This window comes from Pseudonaja textilis, chromosome 2 (assembly GCF_049901715.1).
Source record: "Pseudonaja textilis isolate UNSWEBS1 chromosome 2, rPseTex1.2, whole genome shotgun sequence".
NCBI lineage: Eukaryota > Metazoa > Chordata > Lepidosauria > Squamata > Elapidae > Pseudonaja > Pseudonaja textilis.
Genome location: NC_141991.1, coordinates 223,144,499 through 223,171,170, shown reverse-complemented (window position 1 = coordinate 223,171,170; position 26,672 = coordinate 223,144,499). Strand labels below are relative to the sequence as shown.

Below are 26,672 nucleotides of genomic sequence, written 5' to 3'. Positions count from 1 at the left end.
TATATTTCTACACAGAGATACTGAAATAAAGCAGTGCTTCCATTTTTTTAGGCATAGTACAAAGATATCAGTACCGACAAAAAAAATAACTTAGAAAAATGTGTTCAGAAAAAACCCTAAAAGTTGTATGTAAGCATGTTACTTTCCCTTCTAATGAAAAAGGTTAGGTAAAAAATGATTGTTTGATAGAGAACTATATCTTGCATTTCAGGGGTGAGTAGTTTGCAGAAAATAATTATTGCCATTTGAAGAACCATCATAGATACTACTAGAAGCGAAATAAAAGTGTTTGCAAATCCAAGTCTTAACGGTACAAAAGCAAGTAATAATAAAGATGTATTAGCTATTGCATTGAATCAGTTCAAAAAACAAACAAACAAACAAAAATGTAATTTGCTCAGTTTTAGGTAAAACATCTTGAAGAATAACTATCAGTGGAATCTTAAATGTTGACATTCAATAATTTGTGTTTGGTGTTTGAAAGCTTGTAGAAAAATTAATTGTGTTGTTGCTTATTAATTGTAGAGATTTTATTAGAAGTATTTCATAGTGTATGAAAATCCAATAAATACTCATATTTCTATTCATAGTGTTTTATTTGTTATTTTACTTGTTAAATCAGATTATTTGTTGCCCTCCTTCAGTTCTTTATCTATACAGTAGGAGCAACAAAGTACTATACTAGAGTATGCTTGCTGCATGATTCTTTTTCAAAAGTATCTTCATCTGTTTCTTCTTACTTGTATTTTAAATGCCTTGTACAGTACTAGTTTTCAAATGATCCTGGAACTTGTCTCTTTATCTATTTTCTGCATTATTATTTGTAATTTTAACAGTTATTGAGGTAATATTTGCTTCTCTTTCCTCTTGTAGAAATTCAGGCTTTTGATATAATTAGAAGAATAGTTCAAAAATGTAAAAATATAAAATTGGGTCTAATGTTAGCTTAAGCAGAGGTCAGATTTATTCCACAGCTTCATCATATGATTGTAACCCTTATCTGTTATAGGAGTATGGGTCTTACTTACTGGTAGAGCATAATTAGAATTAAGGATTGTTGGAGTGAGCCCAAACTGGACTTCAAAAATCTGTACAGCCATTAGATGGCATTAAGATTTATGTTGCCTTTTAATAATTGTCTAATTTTCTGCGGCACAGATGTACTAACTTATTTTTAGCTCTGGACTCAAGGAATGGGTCCAAGAGCAAGTCAGCAATGGAGACCCGTTAGTAACATAATTTTTGTATTCTGGATTAATTGTTTTGTGTCTTCTCAGAGGTCGTAGGCCAGAATTTTCATCATTTATCATTTCATGGAGTTTTGATAGGAGAATAAATGATGAATGGGTAACTTAAAACTCCTGTGATGAAATGTTACAAAGTGACTTTGGGCTGCTGCATGTATTTCCAAATTCTCTTTTGGTATTGAATCTTTTATGGCTCCAAAACTTCTTTCAACTGAGTGGTTTCTGGGTTTAATTCAAACAGGATCTTGATGCAAACGTTTAATCTTTGTTTCATGTGAGGACCAGACATACATAATTAATTACTGTTCATTGATACATTTGTCAGTAATTATTTCCTAGACTTCTTAGAATTCAGAGTTAAGCAAAATGTTTTAAATGTCTTCACAAATCATTAAAAATAGCAAACATGGCATGGCAAAACTCCTTGCTCAACCATGTAAGCATGTCTTAGCTTCTAAAATCTAGCTGGCTATTGATCAGAAGAAGAACCTTTTGGGAGATAATTTAATACCTGACACCATTTATTTTACAAATGAAAAAAAGGCTTTCATTTCAATGATGTGAAAACAATTTGGGTAACAAGATGTTCTATCCTGAGTCTTTCACATCAGGTTAGTCAAACTAACAAAATAATAGTACAATTAGTGTCATTCTTTTAGAAATGTAAAAATTGCAGGACTTAGCTAGAGGAAAGAGAATAACATTTAAAGTCCAAATTCAGAACTCTAAATCTTCCTTGGAATTGAATTTGTAGAAAGTGAATCCTTTCAAAATGCATTAAGGAAAGGTCACCTTTCAAACCAACTTGATTTAAGTTTCACTTGGAAAAATTGTCATTTGTGTGAATGTTGAAGTAAAGTATGGAGAGCTTTTACTATTGTTCAGCTGTATGTAACAGCATAGTAAAGTTAAAAATGTCAATTTTTACAGTTTACAAGATGACAGAATACGAATTGAAAGAATGAAAAATGAACATTTTGAGTACGGAAGTGCTTTTAAGACGATTACAGATTTCTATGGCAGTCAAATACTTGATGGCACAGGTATCGAATCCAAAAAGATTTATTTAATTAGCAACTGTATGTATTACAGGTGACGATTGTTTATAAAACTTCTTTGTGTCATGTTAGTTTGACATAATTTGCAAAATATTTATTTACATTTATGAAGTTAATAGTTTTTAAGATGAATATATGTACTTATATATTATTTACTTTTCGTACAACAGGTTTTAGTAGCAGAAAAAAATTTATTTCCTGTTCTTTTGAGCTGGTAAAAACTAATTTTAAGCTAGCAATGCCTTAAATCAAAACATAAAGTTAGTTCAAAATTTTAACTTTACACTAGTAATTTGTACAGTATGTTGATCCTTATTTATTTCTGAACAAAGTACATTGGGAATCCTGTCTGTTTTTTAGAAATGTTTTTAGTAGTCAGTTTGACTTAAAATTAATTTGTTAGTTTTTTACGGTGAGTAAATAAATGAGTTCAATAAAAATCCAAGAAAAGGTAAATTTGTAGGAACATAGATCTTTGGTACTCCAGAAAATAATTTTGTGACAGTAATGATTAAGATGCCATTTGGAGAACTGGCTACAAAATGCTGTTTTTTCCAGGTTCTCAAGCATTGTCCCAGATTTTAAAATTCAATAAATCAGTGTTGTGCTCCTTGGCTGCTGTAATCTTGTATCTTAAAGAATTTAATTTAGAGAAGATACTCTATAACCCCAGGTAAATAGTTTTAATTTTGATAACTAAAATCGTTCTTACATTGACTTACATACTATAAAAATATTGTTTCACAAAATAAGTGCACTATAATTGTGATATCCAAGTTATAATGAAAATTATATTTAAAAGTAGAAAAATATTAAAGCTATGTTTCCAGCTAATGGTATTTGCAATTCAAATAAGTTGTACATAGACAATGTATACCTATATATCTATATACCTATCTCCTCCAGTGCAATCTGTAAATTATTGTTGCAGATTCATGACAACAATGTTGCTAACAAATAATTTCTGAAAATACAGCCTAGAAAACTTTTTGAAGTTACCTGTGTAGTCACCAGTAGTCAAGAATGTAGGCAAATACATATGCCCAATTTAAAATTTTCATTCTCAATCCAATATATGTCAGAAAAACAACAATAAAAAGCATATTAAGAAATAACAACAAAAGCAACATAACAGAGGAATGAAAATATCACTTAATTAATACCTTAATAAATAATGGGTATTATTAAGTAGGTGATAGGGTAAATATTCAGCCAAACTGCTGAAGTTAAAGCAAAAGATCTTTTACTGTGCAGACTGTAATAAAGAGCTTGGTAGGAAAACAAAAGATCTACAGAGTTGACTAGTTTTTAAAAAATAGTCAGCTAAGTCTGTTGCTTCTAATGGTACAGAATTCAAGTGACATATGTGCTGGCAAAACCTCACATTCATCTTTCTTTTGTTGTTTCTTCTTAAGGTAGCTATGAAAAAGACTGAATTTCTTCTAACTTATCTCAGATTTTCAAATTTAGCTGAATGAAAGCTCCTGATTTAGACAATTTGCCAAAGTCCCAAGGACAGGAAGAACTATTGTTTATTAAAGGACTTCCTGTTAACATATGTTTGGTCAACCAGACATTTCTAAGTTCTGGAAGAATCTATCTTTTAAGATGTCCTTAGGGCATTCTTCTTCCTTTCCTCTTCAGTTGTGAGTGTATTAGCGTTGCCTTTTAACTCTCAATTTCTGATTTTAGAGCCACAGTGTCTTTGGCCTAGGATGAATGTATCTTAGGAATCAACTGTCTTCAATCCCACATGAAATACATTATCTCAGTTAACTCATCCATGAAGCTGTTTAAATTTACTATGAAAATCAGTAGCACTTAGATTTATATATCCCTATATAGTGCTTTTACAGCACTCTGAGTGATTTATAAATGTCAGTATATTGCTCCCAACAATCTGGGTCTTCATTTACCCACCTCAGAAGGATGGAAGGCTGAGTCAACCTTGAGCTGGTCAGGATTGAACTTCTGGCTAGGGGCAGAGTTAGCCTGCAATACTGTGTTCTAACCACTGCGCATCATGGCAATATATAGGAATGAGACATTTAGGTATCCACCTAAAAAGTGAAGATAGCCACTAGCATCACTAAATTTTTAAAATTTATAATGAATTTTAAATTAGAATTAAGTTTTTTTAATGAAAATGTATGTATTAATGTAAATTGCAATGTTTAATGTATTAAGTAAAATGAATCACATGTTCTTTCATAACTATTACTCTTGAGTTTGTCTTTTTCTTGCAATGTATAAAATTAAAGTTATTTTTACAGTTCCGGTAATTGTTTTGTTTCTTTAATGTGGATGCCTTTTTTTTCTTTAAGTAATTTTAAAAAGTTATCAAGTAAAGATGAATATATGATACTAAATGGAGCTACATTAAAGAATCTTGAAATCTTGCGGAATCAAGTAAGGAAGAATTAACTTACGTATTTATGTGCTTTGTGAATGAAGCTTTACATTATTCTTTCCAGCCCTTTTTGGTCCATATATACATTTCACCCACCTTTCAGTTAAGTAAAATTAAATCAAATACCACATCCTCGTAGCTGGTAATTCTTAAAAATAATGCCATTGAGAAAAAGAAAGATATTCACAGTGGAGTTACTTTTCTGAAATGACTGTAATTAAACCCAAGTTTATATCTGGTAGCAAAGAGGCAAGAGAATGAACCTGAAGTGGAATTTGAAGACTAAATTGATTTCTGCCAGCACATGAGAGGTCGCCCGGAAGAGCCTCACTGCACATGTCCGTGTGTGCTGCTGCCCAAAAAGCTGATTATCGAGTATCTGGCGTGCATGTGCGGGAGATGCACACGTATGCGCAGAGATGCGCAGCGCATGGGAAAGTCTTGTGCGCGCATGCAGAGGGGCCATGGGGGGGCATCACGCATTGCCTTCTCAGTGCTGGCATGCTTGCGTGCGTGCAATTTTTGGCATAGGAGCCAAAAAAGGTTGGCCACCACTGTGCTATCATGTCACCCCTAGTCCTTCTTTTCATCAAATCAGACATACCCAATTCCAGCAACCATTCTTTATATGTTTTAGCCTCTTGTCTTTTAATCTTTGTTGATTTATGGTGGAATCGGCAGTAAAATAGTCAAATTTGAGAGTCAGAATCAAGGCTCAGCACTTTGAGCTGTACAGTCTGTAGTTTATCAGAGACGGACAGAATTCCAACATGTTCCAGTGTTTTACTTTAGATAAGAGTTTTTATATATTTGAACTGCCTGGCCTTTATTGAGCACAGCTTGTACTGATTGTAATTACTGATGCTGAAGTCCTGGGCACATTAATTCCTAAGGTGAGGTTCCTAGCACTGCTTTGTCTCTACTCTTTAATTTTAACAGTGGTGTCATCATCTTTGGGCTTTGAAGCTCTGTCTCTATGTTGGCCTAGACTAGAGAGTTTGAAAAACTGGATCATGATTCCATGGAGTTTTGCCATGGAATTACTGAATTAGATTTGTAAGATTCATTACATAGTTCCTAGTCTCCCCTCTCCTTAGAAACAGAATTAAGCTGATGATAGACTTTTAAAAAGTATCACCAGTATTACCAGTGTAAACTATTTTTAAGAAAACTAAAAGGAAAAAAAAGGAAGCAGATGTTTAATAGCAATAGCATGTAGACTGATATACAGCAAAATAGCAATAGCACTTAGACTTACATACCACTTCATGGTTTACAGAGTCAGCATATTGCCCCTAATAATCTGAGTCCTTAAGTTGAATTGTATGGTTTTTGATACTGTTTTTATATTTGGTATGTCTAAAATATTTCTACAATGCATTCATCCCTCTAGAATTAACCATTTGAGTTGCTATTTCAGATTCATATTTTATACTGAACTTGTGCTCCAATTTATTAATTTAATGCCTATAATTATTTTAGACTGATATGAAAACCAAAGGCAGTCTTTTCTGTATCTTGGATCATACAAAAACTTCATTTGGACAACGAAAACTAAAGAAGTGGGTCACACAGCCTCTCTTGAAATCCAGGTATTTGTTACCAAACAAATCACTGATGTTGATCAACTCAAATGTATTTAACTTTTGAGTACCATTATATAAAGAAGCTAGGTGAGTTGAATAATACAAATGTAAAGAAAAAAGTCTTGGCATTCAAACTAACTTTGTCACTCAGTGTTTCTTAATAGACAGATAATTTCCAGCAATGTTATTTTGTGTGTGTTTGTGTGTGTGTGTATGTCTTTTGATTACTTCCTTTAAAAATAGAATGATACTGTTTCACAATTTTTATTGCTTATATTTTACCCATAACAGAGTTGGGCAATAGCAATCAGATAACTGCATAAAATATTTTTTTAATAAGTTGCCATTATGCTTGCTCAAAGAAAGTTCCATTAATGTCTTCCAGGTTGATAGAATGTAAACTGGAATGAACTGATCCTTAAAGGGAAGACGTGCCTCATGGTCGCTATTTGATTGCTAAATCTTTAAACATGGAATGTTATGTAAAATACTGACCTGTCAACAATTTATCTACAGTGATATATCAAAAAAGCTGGTTTTTTCCCCTAATCAGTGTGTATTCAACCAACTTCCTCTCTCAACATTGTGATAAATTACTGTGGCTGCAGCTAAGTGTGCTATAATTGTAGTTCAGAATCGTTCTGATAACAGCTTTTCATTATAACATTATGCTAGATAGCTCATCTTTTCCCAAGAGTTTTCCCAATCTGTGTCTAAAGCCTCTTCTAGATACAGTAGGAATTTTGCTGAAAATTTGAAAAATAGTTTAAAGTCATCTGAGGAAAATATGTAAATGGGCTATTAACAGAGAAGAAAAGCCAACATATCAATATGTTATATATGTGAAATGAACCGGTTTCTGATCCAGTGTTGGACTGAGTTTTTCCAGACCAAGGTTTTAATATTTTTCTGTGGTGAAATGCAAGGATTCATAGATCAGCAATTAGTATCACAATATTTTGATGTAGAAGCAAAGCTGGGGTAGATATGATATTAAAACATAATAGATAATGGAATCTTATAATACGGTAGTTACGAATTTAATTCCATATGGGTAAACCTCTTATGCTAGATATTGTAAACTGATTACTTAATCACCAATAAATGCAGTTCCATTATATGAAGATACTGGTAATCCAGTATACATAGGGATGAAAATATGGTTATAGCATTTAGGATAAAAGAATGATACTGTCAGTACAAGTTGTGGCAAAAACCCTCTGTATTCAAACCTAGAAACAGTTGCAAGCTCTACAGAAGTTAAAACCATTTCTGAGGAACAAGCATCTTTCTTATTCACCTCCTACCCTTCCATCTGGGTAGCCAAGTTAATAGATTTCTGAGTGCTAATGGGGAAGGGGCAACATGAATGTTCAGGGCAAGTTTTAAGAGGGAGAGCAAAAAGGAAGGCTTCTATGACCCTTATAAATGGCACTCCTGAATGATGGAGGAGCCTATCCTGCTTAACCCTGTTGGATAGGCAGATGTTGCTGTTCTAGAACAAAGATCAAAAGATCTATATTAAAAAAATACCTCAGGTGCTTTATCTCACTAATGTGAACGAGTTCAGAAAAGGCAGCACAGATTTTCATAGTTATGCAAAAGCTTTATGTACAGTAAATGTTTCATTGTCTTTCAAAAGCAATGTAAAACAGAAATGCATTTGGCTGGTCTGTTGTATTGCATTTAGGGAAATTTAATATTGTTTGAGCTTGCTAACATAAAGTCATGTAATCTGTTGTAATAAAAATGATGTGCAAACAATGAAATTTTATTTTAGGTAATATATTAAATTGCTCAAACAATACAGTTTTAACCGAATGATAGGACTGAATGAATCCAGCAGTACAGGAATACAAAACTAGGAAAGCAAAAGCATGATTAGAACATTGTTTTTATAAAAAGGACATGGGAGTATCCTGGATGGTGGCCTGCCAAGAGTCTTTTTGTTTGTAATGGATATAAATTGAACAAAAAAACAAACATGCAAACATATCCCTTATATAAGGCACTGATGTAAAAAACAGAAGAACATTTAGGACTCAGGGTTAGTACTAACTCCATAGAAAATATATAGGGATTCAGGCAAAATCCAAGTTGTTGCAGTCTCATTACTTCTACATTCCTCAGAGATGTATACTGGTTGTTTATAGATTTTCAGTGGGTAAGGATTCAGATATGAAGTCTTTACTGTAGAAAATGCTACCAAATTATTTATTTAAGGGCAATATTACCTTTCAAAGTGTCAGACACATGGTCCACTGTAGAAGTTATTTAAGTTATAGTTAATTAGAACTCATAAAGCCATGTAAGTATCAGCACATCTTACTATTCTGTTATATATTGTATTTAAATCAATGTGTAAGTGAAGCAAGCATTTAATCATTCATCTTTTTTCATTGGTATACTAATTTTCTTGGCACATGTTGCTGAAATTGCACTTCATTCATGCATAACAAAAGTCCTTGATTGTCATTTAGCCGAAGAGAGTTAGATCTGCATTCTACACATAATTATCTTAAATGCATTCATGAATATTTTCGCTAGTTGTGTTCATCTGTTCTGAAAAAATGTTATTTCATAAAAATAATGCTAGAAAGAGATTGAGTGATAGCAATAGAAAACATGTTAGTGACCTCATAGAATTGTCAGAATTTTAGTTAGATGGTTAAGAAAAGAGAAGAAATCTTTCTGCCTCCAATGAAAATTGGAAGATTTTTGGGGGGTGGAGGGAGGAGTTAATTTAACTTTCTTTTACATGCAAGGGAGATCAGTTCCTGTTGCTTTCCATTGTAATTCAAATTTGGAGATTTACTTACTAATCTCCTCACATACATGTTTCATTTTTCTAGTACCAAAACTTAAAAACTAAATATTTATACCATTCATTTTTATTTCTGCAAAATGGATTTTCGGCTGATACTGGGACTGAAAAAATGCTATTTTATTGATTTGTTTGTAGATAAGGGATGAGATACAGGTAGTCCTCAACCTACAACCATAATGGGCCCTGGCCATGTTGTGATGTTTGTAACATTAGGGGGTGTGAAGAGTCACTAAACTTTTTTCTCTTTGTGATGAAAGTTGGAAGATATTTTGATGACCCAGAGTATCTCAAAAATATAACAAAAACCAAAACATAAATAAAGGTCCTTTAATGCCTTCAACCTGGCTTCACTGTTCACAGTGGAGGAGTAAATTATTTTCAAAATAACATTTCAATGGCAAGAAATACAGTTCACAATTGAAGAGCTGATAATGAAGCAAAAAGCAAAAACAGACCGCACTGAATTAAGTTGCGTGACAGACCAGGATAGATAATTGCCAGAAGATAACCAGGTACAGTCCATTGGAAGAATGCCAACCAAGATAAACCTTCTTTAGAAATAAAGCACTAATTTGTCTGCAGCATCTTTTAGCATGCAGGTCCATGCTCTTATGCAAATCTCCCACCTGCAACCCATGAAGAGGATCATGGCCCTCTCCTCCCGAGTAGACCACATTTTACCCTGATCCTCTCCTCCCTGCGTGCCCTAGGATGGATAGGGGATGGGTCTGGGTCCTTCTCTGACTGCTCAGAGTCAGTCTCCACCAGGGGCATGACAGATATTTCCTCTTTCATATTCCTTCTTTTTTCTTGCATTTTTTACTCATTCTTTGTATTCTCTTTCCTTTCTTTAAATTTAATTTACATTAGATCTTGTTATTATAATAAAAATTCTTAATAAAATTATATATGTATGTATACACACACATGTATACATGTGAATATGCACATATACATTATTTTTATGAAGAATTTTTATTACGTAAGTTGACACCTCCCCTCTTTTCTACTTTAGATGAATTTGCCTCCAGGGATATGCAAATTAATTCTCGAGTGTTGAAAGGGCTGAAAAGTGATCTAGAACAACTGAGTATAATCTTTGAAAACTCATAGAGAACTGGTATGATTTCAGAACATTGGAGAAGAACAAGCATAGTTCCAATATTCAGAAAACGGAAAAGTAGGGCCCCAATCATCTTAAAACCCATGTAAGACTTTGTATCAGAATTCCCACATTCTCTGAATTAGCAGCCAATAGAAATTTCAAGGATATGGCTTGGGTAGATTAATCAATTGACTGCAAAAATAAAGGACGTAAATTTATAACCAAAAACTAAGAATAAGGAAATTGAGCATTCTATATATCTGTGTCAGCTCCAGCTATGAAGAGCTGGCTATTTCTCTTAAGGATAAGGATATTTATTATTTTTGCACCTAGCCTTACTTTGTCACTGTGCCCAGCTTGAAATCAGGTTAATATTGCATTCAGTTGAATAAAGAAATGTGTAAATAATTTAAACTAAATATCTCAATTCTATATAATTCTATTTTATACTAAATGCAGGTTTTTAACATGTAAATTATAATAGTGTAGGATAATACCAAATAAAATGAAAACATCTTTTGAATTGCTAGTGTCTGATAATATTTGTGATAGTCTTATTTGTAATAGAACTACCATAGAACTGACGTAAAAAGCATTTAAAACTGCCTTTTATATTGGTATGTTTCTTCTGTTAAGTAAGCTGAAGATAATCCTCTATGATTTTATAGTGTATTATTCTTGGGACAGTATTTCAAAACATGATTCTGTGAGAGATAGAAAAAATAGGTCACTTGATATCAGATTGTGCCCATTGACCCTTTCCCTCCTACTCTCCCTTTTTAATACAGAGGATTATTGCAGGCACAGTATTTGCCATGTTGGTGTTAGATCATTGGAACTGTGTATCATAGCCATATGTGAAAATGATTAAAGTGCAGATTAACCTTACAGCAAAGGATCACAGCCTTTAGACTCTGTCATAATACGTTATCATACTCTAATTCAAACTGGTATACTATATTGTAAATTACATAATGAAATTTGCATGTTTCTGCCAATACCTACTGTATATAATGAATTACTGATAAAAACTAACAGATAATGACTTATGAAACCAAGTTGATTTACAAATTGTAAATAGAGATTAGTTCATCTCCCAGCTAAGTTAAAGAAACAACTTCAATGTTTGTGCCATCCTAATTAGCTGAGTGGTACAGGCAGCAATGAGGTTGAAGGTGGTGACAGCAGCAGTAATAGGACCCACAAACCCATCAATGTAGACTTAACCCTTTGAGAAATAGAAGTAATTCTCTCTTCACAAATAGAAGTAATGAAGCAAGATAGAGGCATGGGAGGAAGAAATGAGGGAGATTCAGGAGCTGGAGATTATTAGGAGATGTCAGTAGAATTTTTCCATTAATGTAAAGTGACAAATTTTGAAATATTTTGGTTGGGGAAAAAACTGTGACTAACGGAGTTGAGAACCAATCTAGTTGCTACCAACAGCGAGAGAAACAAAGCAGGTTTGCCTTCCTCTCCTTGGGAGTATCTTGGTTTGCAGTTTCCTCCTAGCAAAAAATTCAAAGCCTGCTTGTTTGGTAATAACAGCAAAAACTTAATGATTTTGAAGATGTTTGTAATATAGAAGACTAAGTGGTCAGATCAAAGTGCATCCTGGACACAAGAAGAACTGTGATGTCCCATTTATGGTATTTCTTATAATCAAAGGTAGTTTGATTAATTTCATATTATCTTTTTAGCATCAAAATAAGAGAGTCTGTTTCTTCAAGGCATGTTATATAATACATCCATAGATCATTATTATTCTATTATTATTTGGAGTAATTATTGAAAATGCAGAAAAGGAGTAAGATTTTATTTATCTAATTTATCCTCTATTGTACAGTGAAATTAATTCCCGACTTGATGCAGTGTCTGAGATTCTCTTCTCAGAATCAAGTGTTCTTGGTCAAATCATGTCTCTGTTGTATAAGGTTCCAGATGTTGAGAGAGGAATCTGTAGTATTTATCATAAAAAGGTAAGACTACAGATAATTTAAGAAACACATTCTTATTATATTTCAATGCAGGCAACTTCTCCTGAAATGTGTTTTATACATTGTAAGGCAGAAAATAATTAGAAATATCTAAGCTTTTAACAATGGCAATTTTAAACTTTTAAAACTGTGCATGTTTCTTATATTCCTGGTATGCTAGCTATTTAAAATTCATTGACTATTTTAAGCTATGTATTGGTATTTAACATAATTTAAAATTTTATTTAAATTACTTCAGTTTTAAACATCTAATAACTAAGTCAATTCTCTTTCTACCATAACTGTTGATATCAGGACACATATATTTCAGTGTATGTCCAAAATTATATATTATCAGAGTATTCGAACTTATAAAAAAGATTTCTGTGCCATCTTAAAGAACTTCATTTGTTAGATTTGGAAGTTTTGCAAGACTATTGTAACCTCAGAACGGATCATTTTAAATGATATTTGTTTATGTTTTCAGTGTTCTGTTCAAGAATTCTACTTGGTAGTAAGCACACTCTCTAACTTGGAAACAGCAGTCAAAGCACTCGTTCCAGCTATACAAGTCCAAGTGCGGGCATCCTTGCTGCATAAAAGCCTCTTGGAAATTCCTGAATTGCTTAGTTCAACAAAAAAATATTTAAGTAAACTTAATGAAGAAGCAGCAAAGTAAGTAAATTAAGCATATAATTTGTAACTTGGTGGGTACTGTATAGGTATGATGCAGTGACTTCCTTTTAGAGTTAAACAAATATGCATGGTATTGAATTAAAAATTAATTTGAATTTTCTTTTAGAATTGGAAACAAAACTGAACTATTCAAGGATCTTGATGATTTTCCTTTAATAAGGAAGAGAAGAGATGAGATTCAGGCAGTACTCTGTCAAATCCAGAATCATATTCAGGATGTACGAAGAATGCTAAATTCCTCCTCTGTGGACTATGTGTCAGTATCAGGGCAAGAGGTAATATATATCTATATTGACTTTGTTATGTTCTGTGTTTGTCTATGCAGCATTAAATGAATTTTATCAATCATGTAGTTCTGATCATATTTTTACAGCAACAGTTTTGTTGTCCTTTACTGAGTAGATTAGAGCTAAACAGTTTACCGCCCTTATGTAATTTGGAATGCAAATTCCACAATCCCTTTTGCTAACAAGATTAGGAGTGGTATGAGTTGTTTTAAGGCTAGTAACATTTAAAGAAAAATGTATTTAGTATGTAAATTTACTAACAATGTACAAAAAATTATATTATAAAAATAAAATTTTGAGTAAACTTTATTAAAAGTGTCAACTGTCATAATATAAGTTAGGGAATGTCAATATCTGTTTGTAAGCATACCTTTGCCAATAATTGAATGTTAATTACAGTAATTATAAGAACTAAACACTGTATAAAAGTGCATTAGCTAATTTATGGTACAGGGACACAAAAGAGAACAATTTAATAGGACATGTCATAAGACAATGTCTTATCCAGAACTCTTTTTAACTCAGGGTAATTAAAATTATGATAATAGAGAAATGTTTTGAGGTTCATTTCAGCTATCATATTAACATATGATAAGGAAATAATATATTTGGCAAAGAGACAGACTATTTAGAGCTGAAAACTTTGCAGAATACTATACGAAGTAATATATTTCCAATTTTCTAAGATCTCAGTGTTTTGTAGCACATTGACATATTTGAGAATCTAGAATATATTCACTGATCTCTTTACTGAATTTTTGATTCAATTTAAAACACTTCATGAATACAGTTTCTCCATAAGCAAGAAAACCTAGTTTGAATTTCACAACACAAGATTTAAAACATTGTTTGAATGTTTGGATCCTGGATTTATATGTTGTTATCTAAACATACTAAATGAGTATAGAAATTGCAATTGCTCTTAAACAATGTCTGTTGGCTGAGAATCTGGGAATTATAGACTCAGCACAATTTAGGATATTCCAAGCTGGGAAAGGATGAGTTTATTTTACATGCAATTGGTATAAGAAGCACATCTTGCCTGTGACGCTTTTCCAGCTTGGGAAATTAGCTTCCCCAGCTAATTTGTGTTGGGCCTATAACTCCCAAGTTCACAATCAATATGTGTATAGTTTAAAAGCAGTTGCATTCACACATGTGCAATTGCTAATCTATGACTGTTCAAAGACAAATAAAAAATATTTCATATCTTAATTACTGTTCTCAAGGAGATGGAAATTGATGAGACCATAGGAACATGAAGTTCACATCAATTCATTATCTTCATATTATAATTTTATGTTTAAAAAAGGACTTTTAATTTAATTGTGAGCATTTATGAGCATGAAAATAGTGGATCAATTTTATGATCCCAATTTTTCAGTATCTCTGTACAAATGCACAGATTATGAGGAACAAACAAGCAAATCAAAATCTTAATGCAAGTCTACAAGTATGACATAGGAGGCTTTATTGAAATTTGTTATGGGTTATATCTCATATTTTACTCCCAAAATGGTCTCCTTGATTTATGTTTAGATCAGTTCTGTTCAATTATTGTGAACTACATTATGTCCTTTGACAATAATTAATTATGAAAAAATAACACTTTGTTAGCAATATCAATAGCAATATAGATATCAAAATATAGATAACAGTAGTTTATAGATTACAGTGTAGTATGATGACTGTGAGAGCTATGGTTGCTTCATAATTACTATGAGCCTATTTACCAACAATCACATAAGCAAGTATGTACATAATAACTTTCTCAATGCTTCATCCAGATTTTAACTTTAAGGTTCTGTTTTTCTTTCCCTGAGCAGCAAAGCAATTATTCTATTCATCTTTGAAAATAGGATACAAGTATAGGTTGGTAAACACTGATAGTACTAATTGTCAATTGCTGTTTATATTATTGTCATACAAAATTGGCTTTTTATAAAATATAGTCTGGATGAATCTGATGAAGCAAAAGCAGTATGTGATAGTCAAGTTCTAAGAGTTATGTAGTCACATATCAATAAATTTTATCCTGTGGATGGAAGGCCAACTCAATATGATTTTAGTAGATGAGCTGAACAACTAACAGAATAAATCAGCGATAGTATGTGATTGCAGAAAAGACAAAAACAATCATATGCTGCCATAAAACATGTCATCTGAAATAATGGAAAAGTAATAATTCCATTCCTTTGTGTATTATATAACTATTTTACTGCGTCCACTTTTGGATAATCCATGTTAAGGAAGATTCATATGGAAAAGAGAATAACAGATTCTTGAGGGAGCTGGATGGATTTAGCCATAAAATTGATGGTTTTGTAGGACATGGTGGCATTCTAAAATACTTTAAAACTTCTTAAACTTAATATAAATTTAAGGAGTTATCATACTGAAGAAGACCATTCTACGGTTCAGGTCATAAAGCAGTTTTGACATGAATAAAATTTCCAAACATTGTAAATGGTTTCACAGTGGAATTATGGAAGTGAATTGTAAATATGGAAGTGAAATTGTGGAAGTGAATTTGTAAACATGACAAGAATAATCTGCTTTCATCTGGATTCCTGTATTGCATAGAAAATGGAACCTGAGAGCTTTAAAGATTCCTTGCATTCCTTGAATTTGATACATAGGCTTTTGTTATAACTGTTATATATGTTTTAAGGGATTATTTATAACTATAATGGCAGTGTTATTTATTTTGATTAAACAAAAGCTTCATTTTCAAACCAATGCTTTCTGCCAAATTCTAAATTTGTGTCTCAATCTTGGGAGATAACATGAAGTACGGAAGACTATCCAGAAGTATTCTGTGGATTGGTGCTTTAGTTTATCTACCTGAAGTTGCCTCTGTTTCTTCTTTGTGTTTTTGAGAGTCTGAAAATCTGTATACATTGCTCTATAAACTGGTATAAGTTTGGTGATTATACATTCTTTATCTGAAATAAATTTATAGCCTTGATAGTAATAGAAAATTGAATTGGTATTCCTGTTTATCTTATAGTTGCTTGACTATTTCTTCTATTGCTGTATTCTTTTCCTTATACATACTAACATTTTTGGGACAGAATTATGTCATCAAATGCATCACTGATAATTATGAAGAACTTCTACCTTATTCAAGTACTACAGAATTTTGTTCTAAAACAGTATTAATCATTTGATACTTTATTGTTTGGTGTTTCAGTTTCAGATTGAAGTTAAAAATTCAGTTGTATCTTCTGTACCATTAGATTGGATTAAAGTTAGCAGGTATGTAGTTTAATATAAATCCTAATTACTATTTATTGTATTAATTACTTCAATGGTGCTTATATATTGATGCTTCTGATGGCAGAACTTATATTATAAAGTGCTGAAGTAAATATATGAATCAGTATAATTTTTTTATAATATCACTTTTGGTGTGCCTCTAGCAACAAAATAGACCATACAGTTTTCTTGGCAACATTTTTGGAAGTGGTTTGTCATTGTCTTCTTCCTAGGGCTGAGAGAATGATTGATGTAAAGTTATTTACAGTTGGCTTGATACAGTTTACAGTTGGTAAGACTAAAACTTATGGTCTCCTGGTTTCTAGTTTGGTTCCTTTAACCACTATGCCAAATTGGCTGGCATCGGTATTACAGATCATAAGGATTTGGGGCAATATTAGAAGACCTATGCAAACTTATTGGAAGATGTAATTGTTTCATTTAGTCTCAGACACCACCACCCCTCCAAATTGTGCCAGGTGATAGGGCATTAGGAAGTAGAAAGGATGCTATGGGAAGTGAAGGCCAAACTGGTCCCAGTGATAGTAGGAGCACTTGGGGCTGTGACTCCAAAGTTGGGAGTGTGACTCCAACAGATCCCAGGAATGACATCAGAGCTCTTTTTCCACAAGAGTGCAATGCTAGGAGAATCTCTCAAACCTATGGTAGAGGACCTGAGATTTAAGAAGACACAAACCACCTATAGGAGAAGGGTATGTGTATTTATGTGTGTACACACACACACACACACACACACACTATAATGAACTCTTAGAAATATTAATCCTAAGAAGATGCTGACCTAATTTTATGTACTGCGGAAAAATTTATTGATTAATCACATTTATGTTTTATTTGATTCAAGCACAAAGGTTGTGAGCCGTTTCCACACTCCTTTTATTGTAGAAAACTACAAAATGCTAAATCAGCTACGTGAGCAACTGGTCCTTGACTGTAATGCGGAGTGGCTGTGTTTTTTAGAGTAAGTTTACAAAGTCTATTTTTGTTATTGTAATAAGTAGGTTTCAGAATAGAAACAGATTATGATAACTGACATATCAAAATTTAATGGATTTTGTATAATTTAGCTAAAATCATTCCTTGCATTTTTAATGGGAATATATTTAAAATTCACAAACATGGTATTTTAGGGAAGTTTTGATATTTTTATGGACTTAGATTATTGATAAGCAACATGGTACTCATTGGTACTTACTGGATGTGCATCAAAATATACTTTTTGCTGCTTATTAAGATCCATAATTAGTCTCAGGTTTTTTTTAAATATTTTCTTAAATTCACAACATACATAGGAAGGTGGCTTTCTGCAAAACAAAGAACCAATATCTTACAACATATTTATTTGCAGCATAGTTTTGGCCCCAGGGCCAAATAGATAGCAGAGAGCATTAATATGAACTAAGTTCATATTTTGTGGAATTTTCTGTCTGGTCACAACAGCCATTTTGTAATAGGCAAATCTTTTGGCATAGCCAAAAGTGAGTATGTCTACAATATGCTTTCATAATTTCAAATATGACCTCAGTTCAAAATGTTTGTCCACAAATAGCTTAATTTATTATTTTGATGGCTTTGAGAACAACTCATAAAGAACATCAGAAATATAGATGATTTGTAATTTGAATAAGTAGCAGGACATAAACAGTTGTACCAAAGTAGTCTATGTTCTGTCCTAGACTTCCCCAAAAAGCAATAAGCCAACCCTGAGTCCCGTCAAAACCTCTTTTATTAAATTTAGTGCATTCACATTCAGCCAACAGCTTGGCAAACAGTCTTGCAAAGGTATACTAATTATCTCAGACTTTATCTATCCTGGAAATCTGCACGGTAAATATTTCCACATGCAGTGCTGACAGGGAAGGGCTGGGTTACACCAACAAATCTTCACGATGCTAGAATGAACGAACAAGTGTGTTGTTTCCTGCAAAAGCCTCTCCTTTTGCTCCTCTTTCAATCCTGATGGGAGGGGCCATTCATCGTCCACCTGTGGCCTTACTCCCACGTCAACCCTGAGTTCTTAATTGTTCCTTCCTTTTGGCAGAACTGCGCATGCACAGGCTGGGAACCGGTTCCAGAAGGTCCCCTGTCTCACTGCTATCAGAGCCCACAGGTAGCTGATGACTGCCAGCCTGCCCTGGCCCCATCTCTGCCTTTGACGTAGAGCCCTCGTCCGAGTCTTCCTCAGCCTCCAGGACTGGCCCAGATTCCTCCCCAACCTCCTCGCTATCTGACTCTGCTGCCAACTCCGTCGGCTGCTGGCGGGCCACAACAGTCTAGATCAGGGGTGTTAAACTTGCGGCCTGCAGGCCGGATATGTCATGTGCTAGTCACATCCACCCCCGTTTTGGCAAAGGGAGAAAAAGTTGTGATACGTCACATGACGACAATGTGTTGTCGTGAGTTTGACACCCCTGGTCTAGATGATACCATAAGCTAAACACAAGAGTTGCCAAATTTGTGCTGCAAAATCTTGCTGTAAGTCCAGACGAAACTGTTACTCTGAAATACTTTGGTGCCATCTTATAGTTGTCTGGATTTTTTCAGTCTAGAGCCCTAATTAATTGCACAATAAAACCCTTTGGAGCTTTTTTAAAAAATATGGTCAAATATAACAAACAAAATACAATATAGAAATACAACAGTATTAATACAATCATAAAAGTATGTAAATATGTTTATATATGCATTACTATAAAATTCTTGACAACTGAAAATTCTACACAGCTAGTTCTTGCTTAATGACAATGCCCAAAGTTATGGCCATTGCAGTTTCCTCAGGTTCATGTGATTGCAGTCCTGCTGCTTGGCAATCTGTTCACACTTGTGACTGGTTGCTAAGTGCCTGTGATCATCTGATCATATTTGCAATCTTCCAGCCTGCTTATCTAGAAAGTCATAAGTAAGCAGGCAGGGAAACTCATAAGCTGCTACCGGTTGCTGACATGACTTCCTCTGATTTCTGGGTTTGGCCAAAAAAGGCCCAGTCCCAAATCCTTACAAGAACTTGGTACACAAGAGCATTTGCAACACGATATTTGCAAACAGCCTTCGGCAATGAGAAGAAGTTCTCTTGTCTTTGGGGGCTGGCTGCAGATACCCCATGCTGTAATCACTCTGTCCCAAAATCCTGGCTGTATTTCAGTGAAGACCGTTTTCAGTCAGCCTCTTTGAGGGCAACTAGGCTGCCCACCAGAGGGATTCAGCCTGGCATCCCGCAGAGTCCCTCTGGCAGGCAGCTTTTTGAGAGCAAAAGGGCTGCCCCCCCCACCCCCGAGGGATTCATCCCAGTATGGAGACGAGTACTTCTGGCAGGCAGCTCTTTCTCCCACCCCCTTAGCAGCCCTGGTGATAATGACCGCAACCCTGGCTTCATGGCTGCAGCCAGGATTGTGAACTTTGAGCGAAGATATCATGTGTTGTCTCACTTAATGACCTCTTCACTTAGTGACTGAAGATTAAGTCTCAATTGTTGTCATAAATAATGAACTACCTGTATTGAGTTTTACTATTATTTTCATAGTACTCCTTCACGATGGATCATTCATCTCTTCCTCCTGATCACATTGCTGTACCCAGGCAGCTTTTGACAGACAAAAAAATCCCTTTAAAAAGTGCTACGAATGTTCCCCTTTCAGAATTTCCCAACCTCTTTGTATCATTTCTCATCATAAACCATCAAACCTATCAAAATTTCTTTTTTACTGTGTATGTGTAACTAGATTTACGCTTAGACTATGTATTGAAACAGACAACGCATGTAAGAAACTTCGTACGGAGGTAGCATTGCTGACAGGTTAGACTAGAGTTTATTTGTATTAATATTTCGTTCATTCTTTTTCCTTCCCAATGTACTTCTCTCTATAGTCATTTTAATGAGCATTATCATGCACTCTCTCAAGCTGTGGATCATTTAGCAACGGTGGACTGTGTTTTTTCCTTGGCTGAGGCTGCCAAACAAGGAGATTATTGCAGGTAATTGTTTTTTTTTAAAAAAAAAAACAGTACTGGAATATTTAAGGAAACACTGTAAATTTACAAAAGTACTGATCAATTCTTGCATGCCATGTTTGAAAACCTAGAGATTCTCCTCCAGATCAGATTGTTTCTGGGTAGAATTGATGGAGCTTCATTTATTATCAGTGGGCTGGCTTGTTTCAAGCTCGATAAGGCAAATGTATGATTTGGGGCCTTTATTTCACATTCAGTCTATAAACATATTTGTTTTTCAGACCTGTCATAATAGATGAAAAATCAGAAATAATGATAAAAAATGGGAAACATCCTGTGATAGATGTGTTACTAGGAGAGCATCAGCAATATGTTCCGAATGATACATTCTTATCAGTAAGTAAACTTATAAGAACTGAAATAATTAGAAGATCATAACATTGACTTAAGTTTTTAGAAAACTGTTAAATAATACAGTGACTGCATCCAAACAGCAATTCCCATGAAAGATTCAAAATATACCATTAAGTTGCCTAGGTTTTTAGATCATTACACTTAAGTTGTAGACTTAGAAAATGAATAAATAATATTCATATGAATAAATAATATTCAAATAAATAAAATTACATAGTCTCACATTTATTTCTGTGTTGGCTCTTTATTTACTGCATGGTCTAAAATATATTCTAAACTTTGGGTCTTTCTAGAAGAGATTTTGAGGCATCTGAAGTGGCAGAGATGAGGAAAACTCATTTAGACTAGTCATGGATTTTTATCACACAGAATATTGTAATACGTTTTTAATGCAAACATTTTGAATAACCACAAGGGTATTACAGATAAAGTGCTTCAAAACATCTTTTCATAGTTGTCCATCCATGTTTAGATTTGAATGATTAGATTAGAAAATATGTATGTACATAAATTCAGGCAAAGAACAGCAATGCACACAAACAAATCCTTCGATGCTGCTGCTTCCTTTGTGGAGAAGTGCTTTTTTACATACAACACTCCAGATTTTTAATATAAAAATATTTTTTATTCCAGGATGACATTATTTTTTAAAACAGTTCTAACAATGCCATATAACTATTACATTTGCAATTACATTGTCATTTGAATTTTAAATATTTTTGCGAAGCAGTGGTAATAAGTGAATGAAATCTTACTGAGGCTCCCTAAATTAGAATTTTTTGGTGTAGTAATTTGGAATCTGTTTAGGTGGTCTGTATACGATCACCTGAAACTTTTGCATGAGGTTTGGTTTAAAATAATCTAATTATGTTTCATTTTCCAGGAAAATAGTAAAAGAGTAATGGTAATCACTGGACCTAACATGGGGGGAAAGAGCTCTTACATAAAACAAGTTGCATTAATTACTATCATGGCACAGATTGGTTCTTATGTATCAGCTGAAGAAGTAAGAATTGGTATTGTGGATGGTATATTCACCAGGTAAGATAACAAACACATTTTTGGGGTAGCTCTTATTTTTCAGTTTTAATGTTACGTTTTTCCTTTTTTAGGATTATCACAAAACATTCACATTAACATTTTAAGACTACAGCAGTAATCCCTTGTCTTGTACCTCCACATGCCTATTGTGGATACTTTTGTGAACAGGCTATCTAATTCTAATGTAGAAGCTAATTAAAGAATGCTGCTGCTTTATGAAGAAAATCAGCCCCAGTAGCACATCATGTAATGGAATGAAAAAAATTATAACAGTAGCATAGCTCTATTATAACTTTAATAAAGAGAAAATGAATTTCAAAAAAAGGTTTGATATATTCAGATGCAAGTAGTTCTCAGTTAACAACCACTTATTCTGTGACCATTCAAAGCTACAATGGCATTGAATGAATGGTCCTTACAACTGATCCTCAAAGTTGTGGCTGTCTCAGCACCCACTCACCTCTGTGGTCATGTGATTGCAATCTTGGCACTTGGCAACCAGAAGCTAACAGAATAACCGGTTCATTCTAATGATGCAATGTTCTCTGGTCATGTGATTGCCATTTGTGACCTTTCCTACCAGGTTCTCCCACAAGCAGAGTCAGTAGGGAAGCTGGCAGGGAAGATTGTAAGACACTCCTATAAGTCATTTGAACTCCCATGCCTTTTTTTCCCCTGAAGAACTTGGCTATGGAATACAAAAACCTGTAAATCTCATACTCCATAGTCCCGTGTGCCCACAGGTTCCACCCATGGTGGCCCATCTATGCATCCTTCTTACCCTGTAGCAGCCATCCCGACCTCTTCTGTGCTGCAGAAGTCCACCTGCAAACTGGCCGGATTATAAGCCTTTAGGACTTGCAACTTCCTGCCAGCTTCCTTATTGACTTTGCTTATTGCAAGTCAGCAAGTAGTTGTGAGGAGATCTTTGCTTAACAACCCATGATCCTTGCTTATTGATGACAAGGACTGCTGGGATTGCTGTCGTTAAGCAATGTTGTCATGTGATGTAACACTTTACAACTGCATCGCTTGGTGATAGAAATTTCAGTCCTAATTACCATCATTAAATGAGGATTACCTGTACAACATATATACCTGTGTATTTATGATTTTAATTGGATTATTGACATACATCTTTTGAGTCTTAACATGCTTAAATGTATTTTGTTAGCTTTGAAATTCTTTAATTTCTAATTTCCAATTAGGTAAATTTGATATGTGTTAATGAGTCTCCTAATTAATATTTGAGAATAATTCCTTATATTGGATCAGTTCACTCAGTTTATAACATGCAGTGAAAAAGATGAAAAATTATTGGTAATAATTTTAGTGGGAGATTATATTAATGTTGACCAGCTCTATTGATCAATAATAATTGTGTCATGGTGCATGGCTCCTTTGAAATCTGGAAGGACCAACCTAGATAGACAGACGCATGCTTTAATTTATAAGTTAGTTATGCAATGTCTTAGTTACTGCATTATGATTTAATTGTATCTTTCATTTTGTTTATAGTGTTTTATTATTCCTCCCCTGAGGACTAGTTGTTTTTTAAGATGTGTGACCATAAAAATTTTCTAATTAAACAAAGAAATAGACAACAGTTAAAAATAGATATGGAAGACAAATCCTAGTAGAGGAAGTATACATTTTCGGGGTGGGTATAGTAAAGGAGTTTTAGAATAGTTGTATCTGTCTTGGGTTTTCTTCAAATTAATTATTTAAATTAAGTAAACAGAATTATTAAATAATGCCATTCTATTGTCTTTACCAGGGCTTAGAAGCTGAAATCTTCTTATAATATTGGGATAATATTTTGATCTGCCAAATAAGCAGTACAGTCATAACTCAAGCTTTATCTTTTATGTTTTTAGAAAGATGAATTATTTTTAAAGTGCTGAATACATTTCAAAAACTTTTAAAATAATAAAGCGATATAAAATTTGTTGAAATGGTAAATTTCACTTTTGCTTTATATAGTGGCATAGTAATTAGTTTTGAATAATATATCTATATCATGAGCATGTTGCTGTCCTGACCTAGGCTTCCCCAACAGCACAAAGCTGAGTCCTCATCCCAATAAGCCCCTTTTATTTAATTTACAATGAATTTCCTCTCCAACAAAGTCCCAGCCAACAGTCGTTTAAGATAGTTCCCAATTACAAACCTTTATCAGGCTTGGAGAGTGGCCAGGCCGATATCTTTCAGACTTCGCAATACTTTGTCCATTTGTTTTTGGATGCAGAATGGGTGCCTCAGACAATGTATTTAGAGGTCGCAGTACATTTATGGAAGAATTAACGGATACAGCAGCAATTATTCAAAAAGCAACTTCACATTCACTAGTAATTTTGGATGAACTGGGAAGAGGAACTAGTACACATGATGGTATTGCAATTGCTTATGCTACTCTAGAACATTTCATTAAGAATGTAAGTACTGTATATTATTCAATTAAGTATAATTCTTAGCAAATTATAATCTTAAATAAAATGTGGGAGAAATAGATATTATATATAGCAAGCCTTCAGCTTCTTATTGAATTTTAAGTCAATTTAAGGTCAACATTTTTGATAGTTTGCATATGAGATCAGTACAAAATGTATTAATTAAAACAAGAATACATATTTACAAATCAATCAAATCAGTATTTACCAACTTTGCCCATTATAGCCTTGCTTTTACAACGTTCTTGAAAGTCTCTTAAGATTCTTACTTCGGCTGCTTTTTGACTAATAGTTGGAAAGTTTTTCAGATGTTGAGATGCTCAGAACAGGACCTTGTATATATGGGGTGCAATTTAATAAAGATATCATTGAAATTATATTTACAGACATAAAATTGTAACTGTAGCTCACACTAACAACACCAGCTTAAAAAATGTACCCACCTTGTATGAAAGTGAATGGCTACCACAAATGGGTCATGCTTCTTTAGGACTTAGTTAATGTCAGAACTTCTGTTAGAAGTGTAGGGTACTTCTCATAACTGAAATTAGATGAAGGAATTTGTCCTCTGTATAACCCAGGATTAACCTGCAAAATAAAGGATCAATTTGCGCCCCATTTTACAATGTATAAAAATTCTAAATATTAATGTATATTAAGGAGCACTTTATGCTGTAGGACAAAACTAAAACATCAGATTTAGTTAAAGGAAAATGATAGTTAGGTTATCAGCTTGCTGATAGTTGATGACATACTTTCAAATCTTAAAAATATATTTTCCTCTCTAGGTTGGTTCATTGACACTATTTGTTACCCATTATCCTCCGCTGTGTGAGTTGGAAAGAACCTATCCGACCCATGTTGAGAACTACCATATGTCTTTTCTAGTGAATGAAGATGATAGTAAACCAGAAGATGGTATGATATCAAATTGATCGGACTGATATCTTCTTTTCAGTAATTCCTTAAAGATGCTAGATTGTCTATCTCTTAATTTTAGTCATTTTAATAAGAGTTAGAACAATTTGATTAAAGCTAAACATATTCAGCAACAGAGTTAGAATTACTGAAAACTAGGTGTCTTTGGTGGGCAACAAGGATTGCTGAAACTGACCATTCAGAAAAATCCCAGAATTGTGTTTCTTCTCAGAGTGATATTTAGGCTTAGTCTTTATTCCAGGAATGAATCCTCTGTTCTTAAGGGATCTGTAGTATTCCAGATATGTTTTGTCCTAAACCCCATAAAAACCCATAGAGCACTTCCAGTTTAGAGGATTAAGTTCCATAAAACTGCCAGACCATGTCTAGAATAATTGAATCAACATGTTCCGGAGAAAAATTGAATGTTCTGGAATTCTATTTGTAGAACTTTGGGATTTTCATGTATCTGATTAAAAATAGCTTCAAAAACTTACTAAAAGAATTCATTGTAAAGTAATTAATACATTTTTTTCTTTTTAGATTTTGAAGAACAAAATCATCTTGACTGTGTTACTTTCCTTTATCAAATAACTAAAGAAGTTGCTGCAAAAAGCTATGGCTTAAATGTTGCTAAACTGGCAGATGTGCCAAAAGAAATTCTTAAAAAGGCAGCATTTAAATCAAAGGAACTAGAAAGATCAGCTAATGTGAGAAGGTTAGAAAAGATTGGCTCATCTTGTTTTGTAATATGGCATTTATAAATGTCAAGGAGAAATGCAACTCAGAAGTGTGCATGTTTGTTTATGCATTTGTCTGTGAGAGGAGTTGTACATATTTGCTAAATAAAGGGAACTAATTTTAGAAATAGATATTGTAATAGTATATTTTTATTAATATAATTTTGTTTGCTCTGGGCTTTTGTGAAATGTGATTTTTGGCTTGCATGTATGTGTTTATGTGGATACATGCAAATCCATATATGTACAGAACTGAACTGTATATCTTGTATAATTTATTAAGAATCTCTAGGATTGGTTTCAACTGAGGTTGTCAGCTCCCCATGTTAAAAGCTGTGTATCATGCAGATTTTTGCCTGTGTTTTCAATCTACTTCTTTGGAAAAATTCCTGAAAGGTTGCTTTCTTCTCAGATAAACATAGTATGCAATGATATGATGTATAGAAAGTTTTTTCTATTTATTTTTATTAACAGTATTTAATTTTATTAACAGTATACTATTTTATTTAAACACATTACTTAGGAACTAGAACTGGGTAATTAACAGATTGTGCTTATGTTATATAAAAAAACTTTAGTTTAAATAGGATAAAAAATAGTCTTTGCATTATCATAATACTGATTTTTTGGGGAGAAGTCAACTTTTCCGCTAGAATAGTTTTCCAATGTATTGGCCATCACTTGGAAATA

General features: G+C 33.5%; 2 protein-coding genes across 3 annotated transcripts in view; one reads left to right on the top strand and one right to left on the bottom strand.

Annotated features, from left to right (window-relative positions):
- OCLN (occludin) overlaps window positions 1-26,672 on the bottom strand; it is a 389,915-nt gene that overhangs the window by 202,179 nt on the left and 161,064 nt on the right. The window lies entirely within an intron of this gene.
- MSH3 (mutS homolog 3) overlaps window positions 1-26,672 on the top strand; it is a 47,211-nt gene that overhangs the window by 16,551 nt on the left and 3,988 nt on the right. For both annotated transcript variants that reach the window (XM_087927119.1, XM_087927120.1), the window contains 15 exons: window positions 2,178-2,290; window positions 2,864-2,978; window positions 4,630-4,714; window positions 6,198-6,307; window positions 12,080-12,212; window positions 12,697-12,884; window positions 13,012-13,180; window positions 16,386-16,450; window positions 17,316-17,432; window positions 20,336-20,443; window positions 20,701-20,815; window positions 21,717-21,874; window positions 24,123-24,309; window positions 25,113-25,242; window positions 25,786-25,960. In XM_087927119.1, coding sequence (XP_087783245.1) covers window positions 2,178-2,290; window positions 2,864-2,978; window positions 4,630-4,714; window positions 6,198-6,307; window positions 12,080-12,212; window positions 12,697-12,884; window positions 13,012-13,180; window positions 16,386-16,450; window positions 17,316-17,432; window positions 20,336-20,443; window positions 20,701-20,815; window positions 21,717-21,874; window positions 24,123-24,309; window positions 25,113-25,242; window positions 25,786-25,960 — 1,968 coding nt within the window. The remainder of the gene's footprint in view (window positions 1-2,177; window positions 2,291-2,863; window positions 2,979-4,629; window positions 4,715-6,197; window positions 6,308-12,079; window positions 12,213-12,696; window positions 12,885-13,011; window positions 13,181-16,385; window positions 16,451-17,315; window positions 17,433-20,335; window positions 20,444-20,700; window positions 20,816-21,716; window positions 21,875-24,122; window positions 24,310-25,112; window positions 25,243-25,785; window positions 25,961-26,672) is intronic.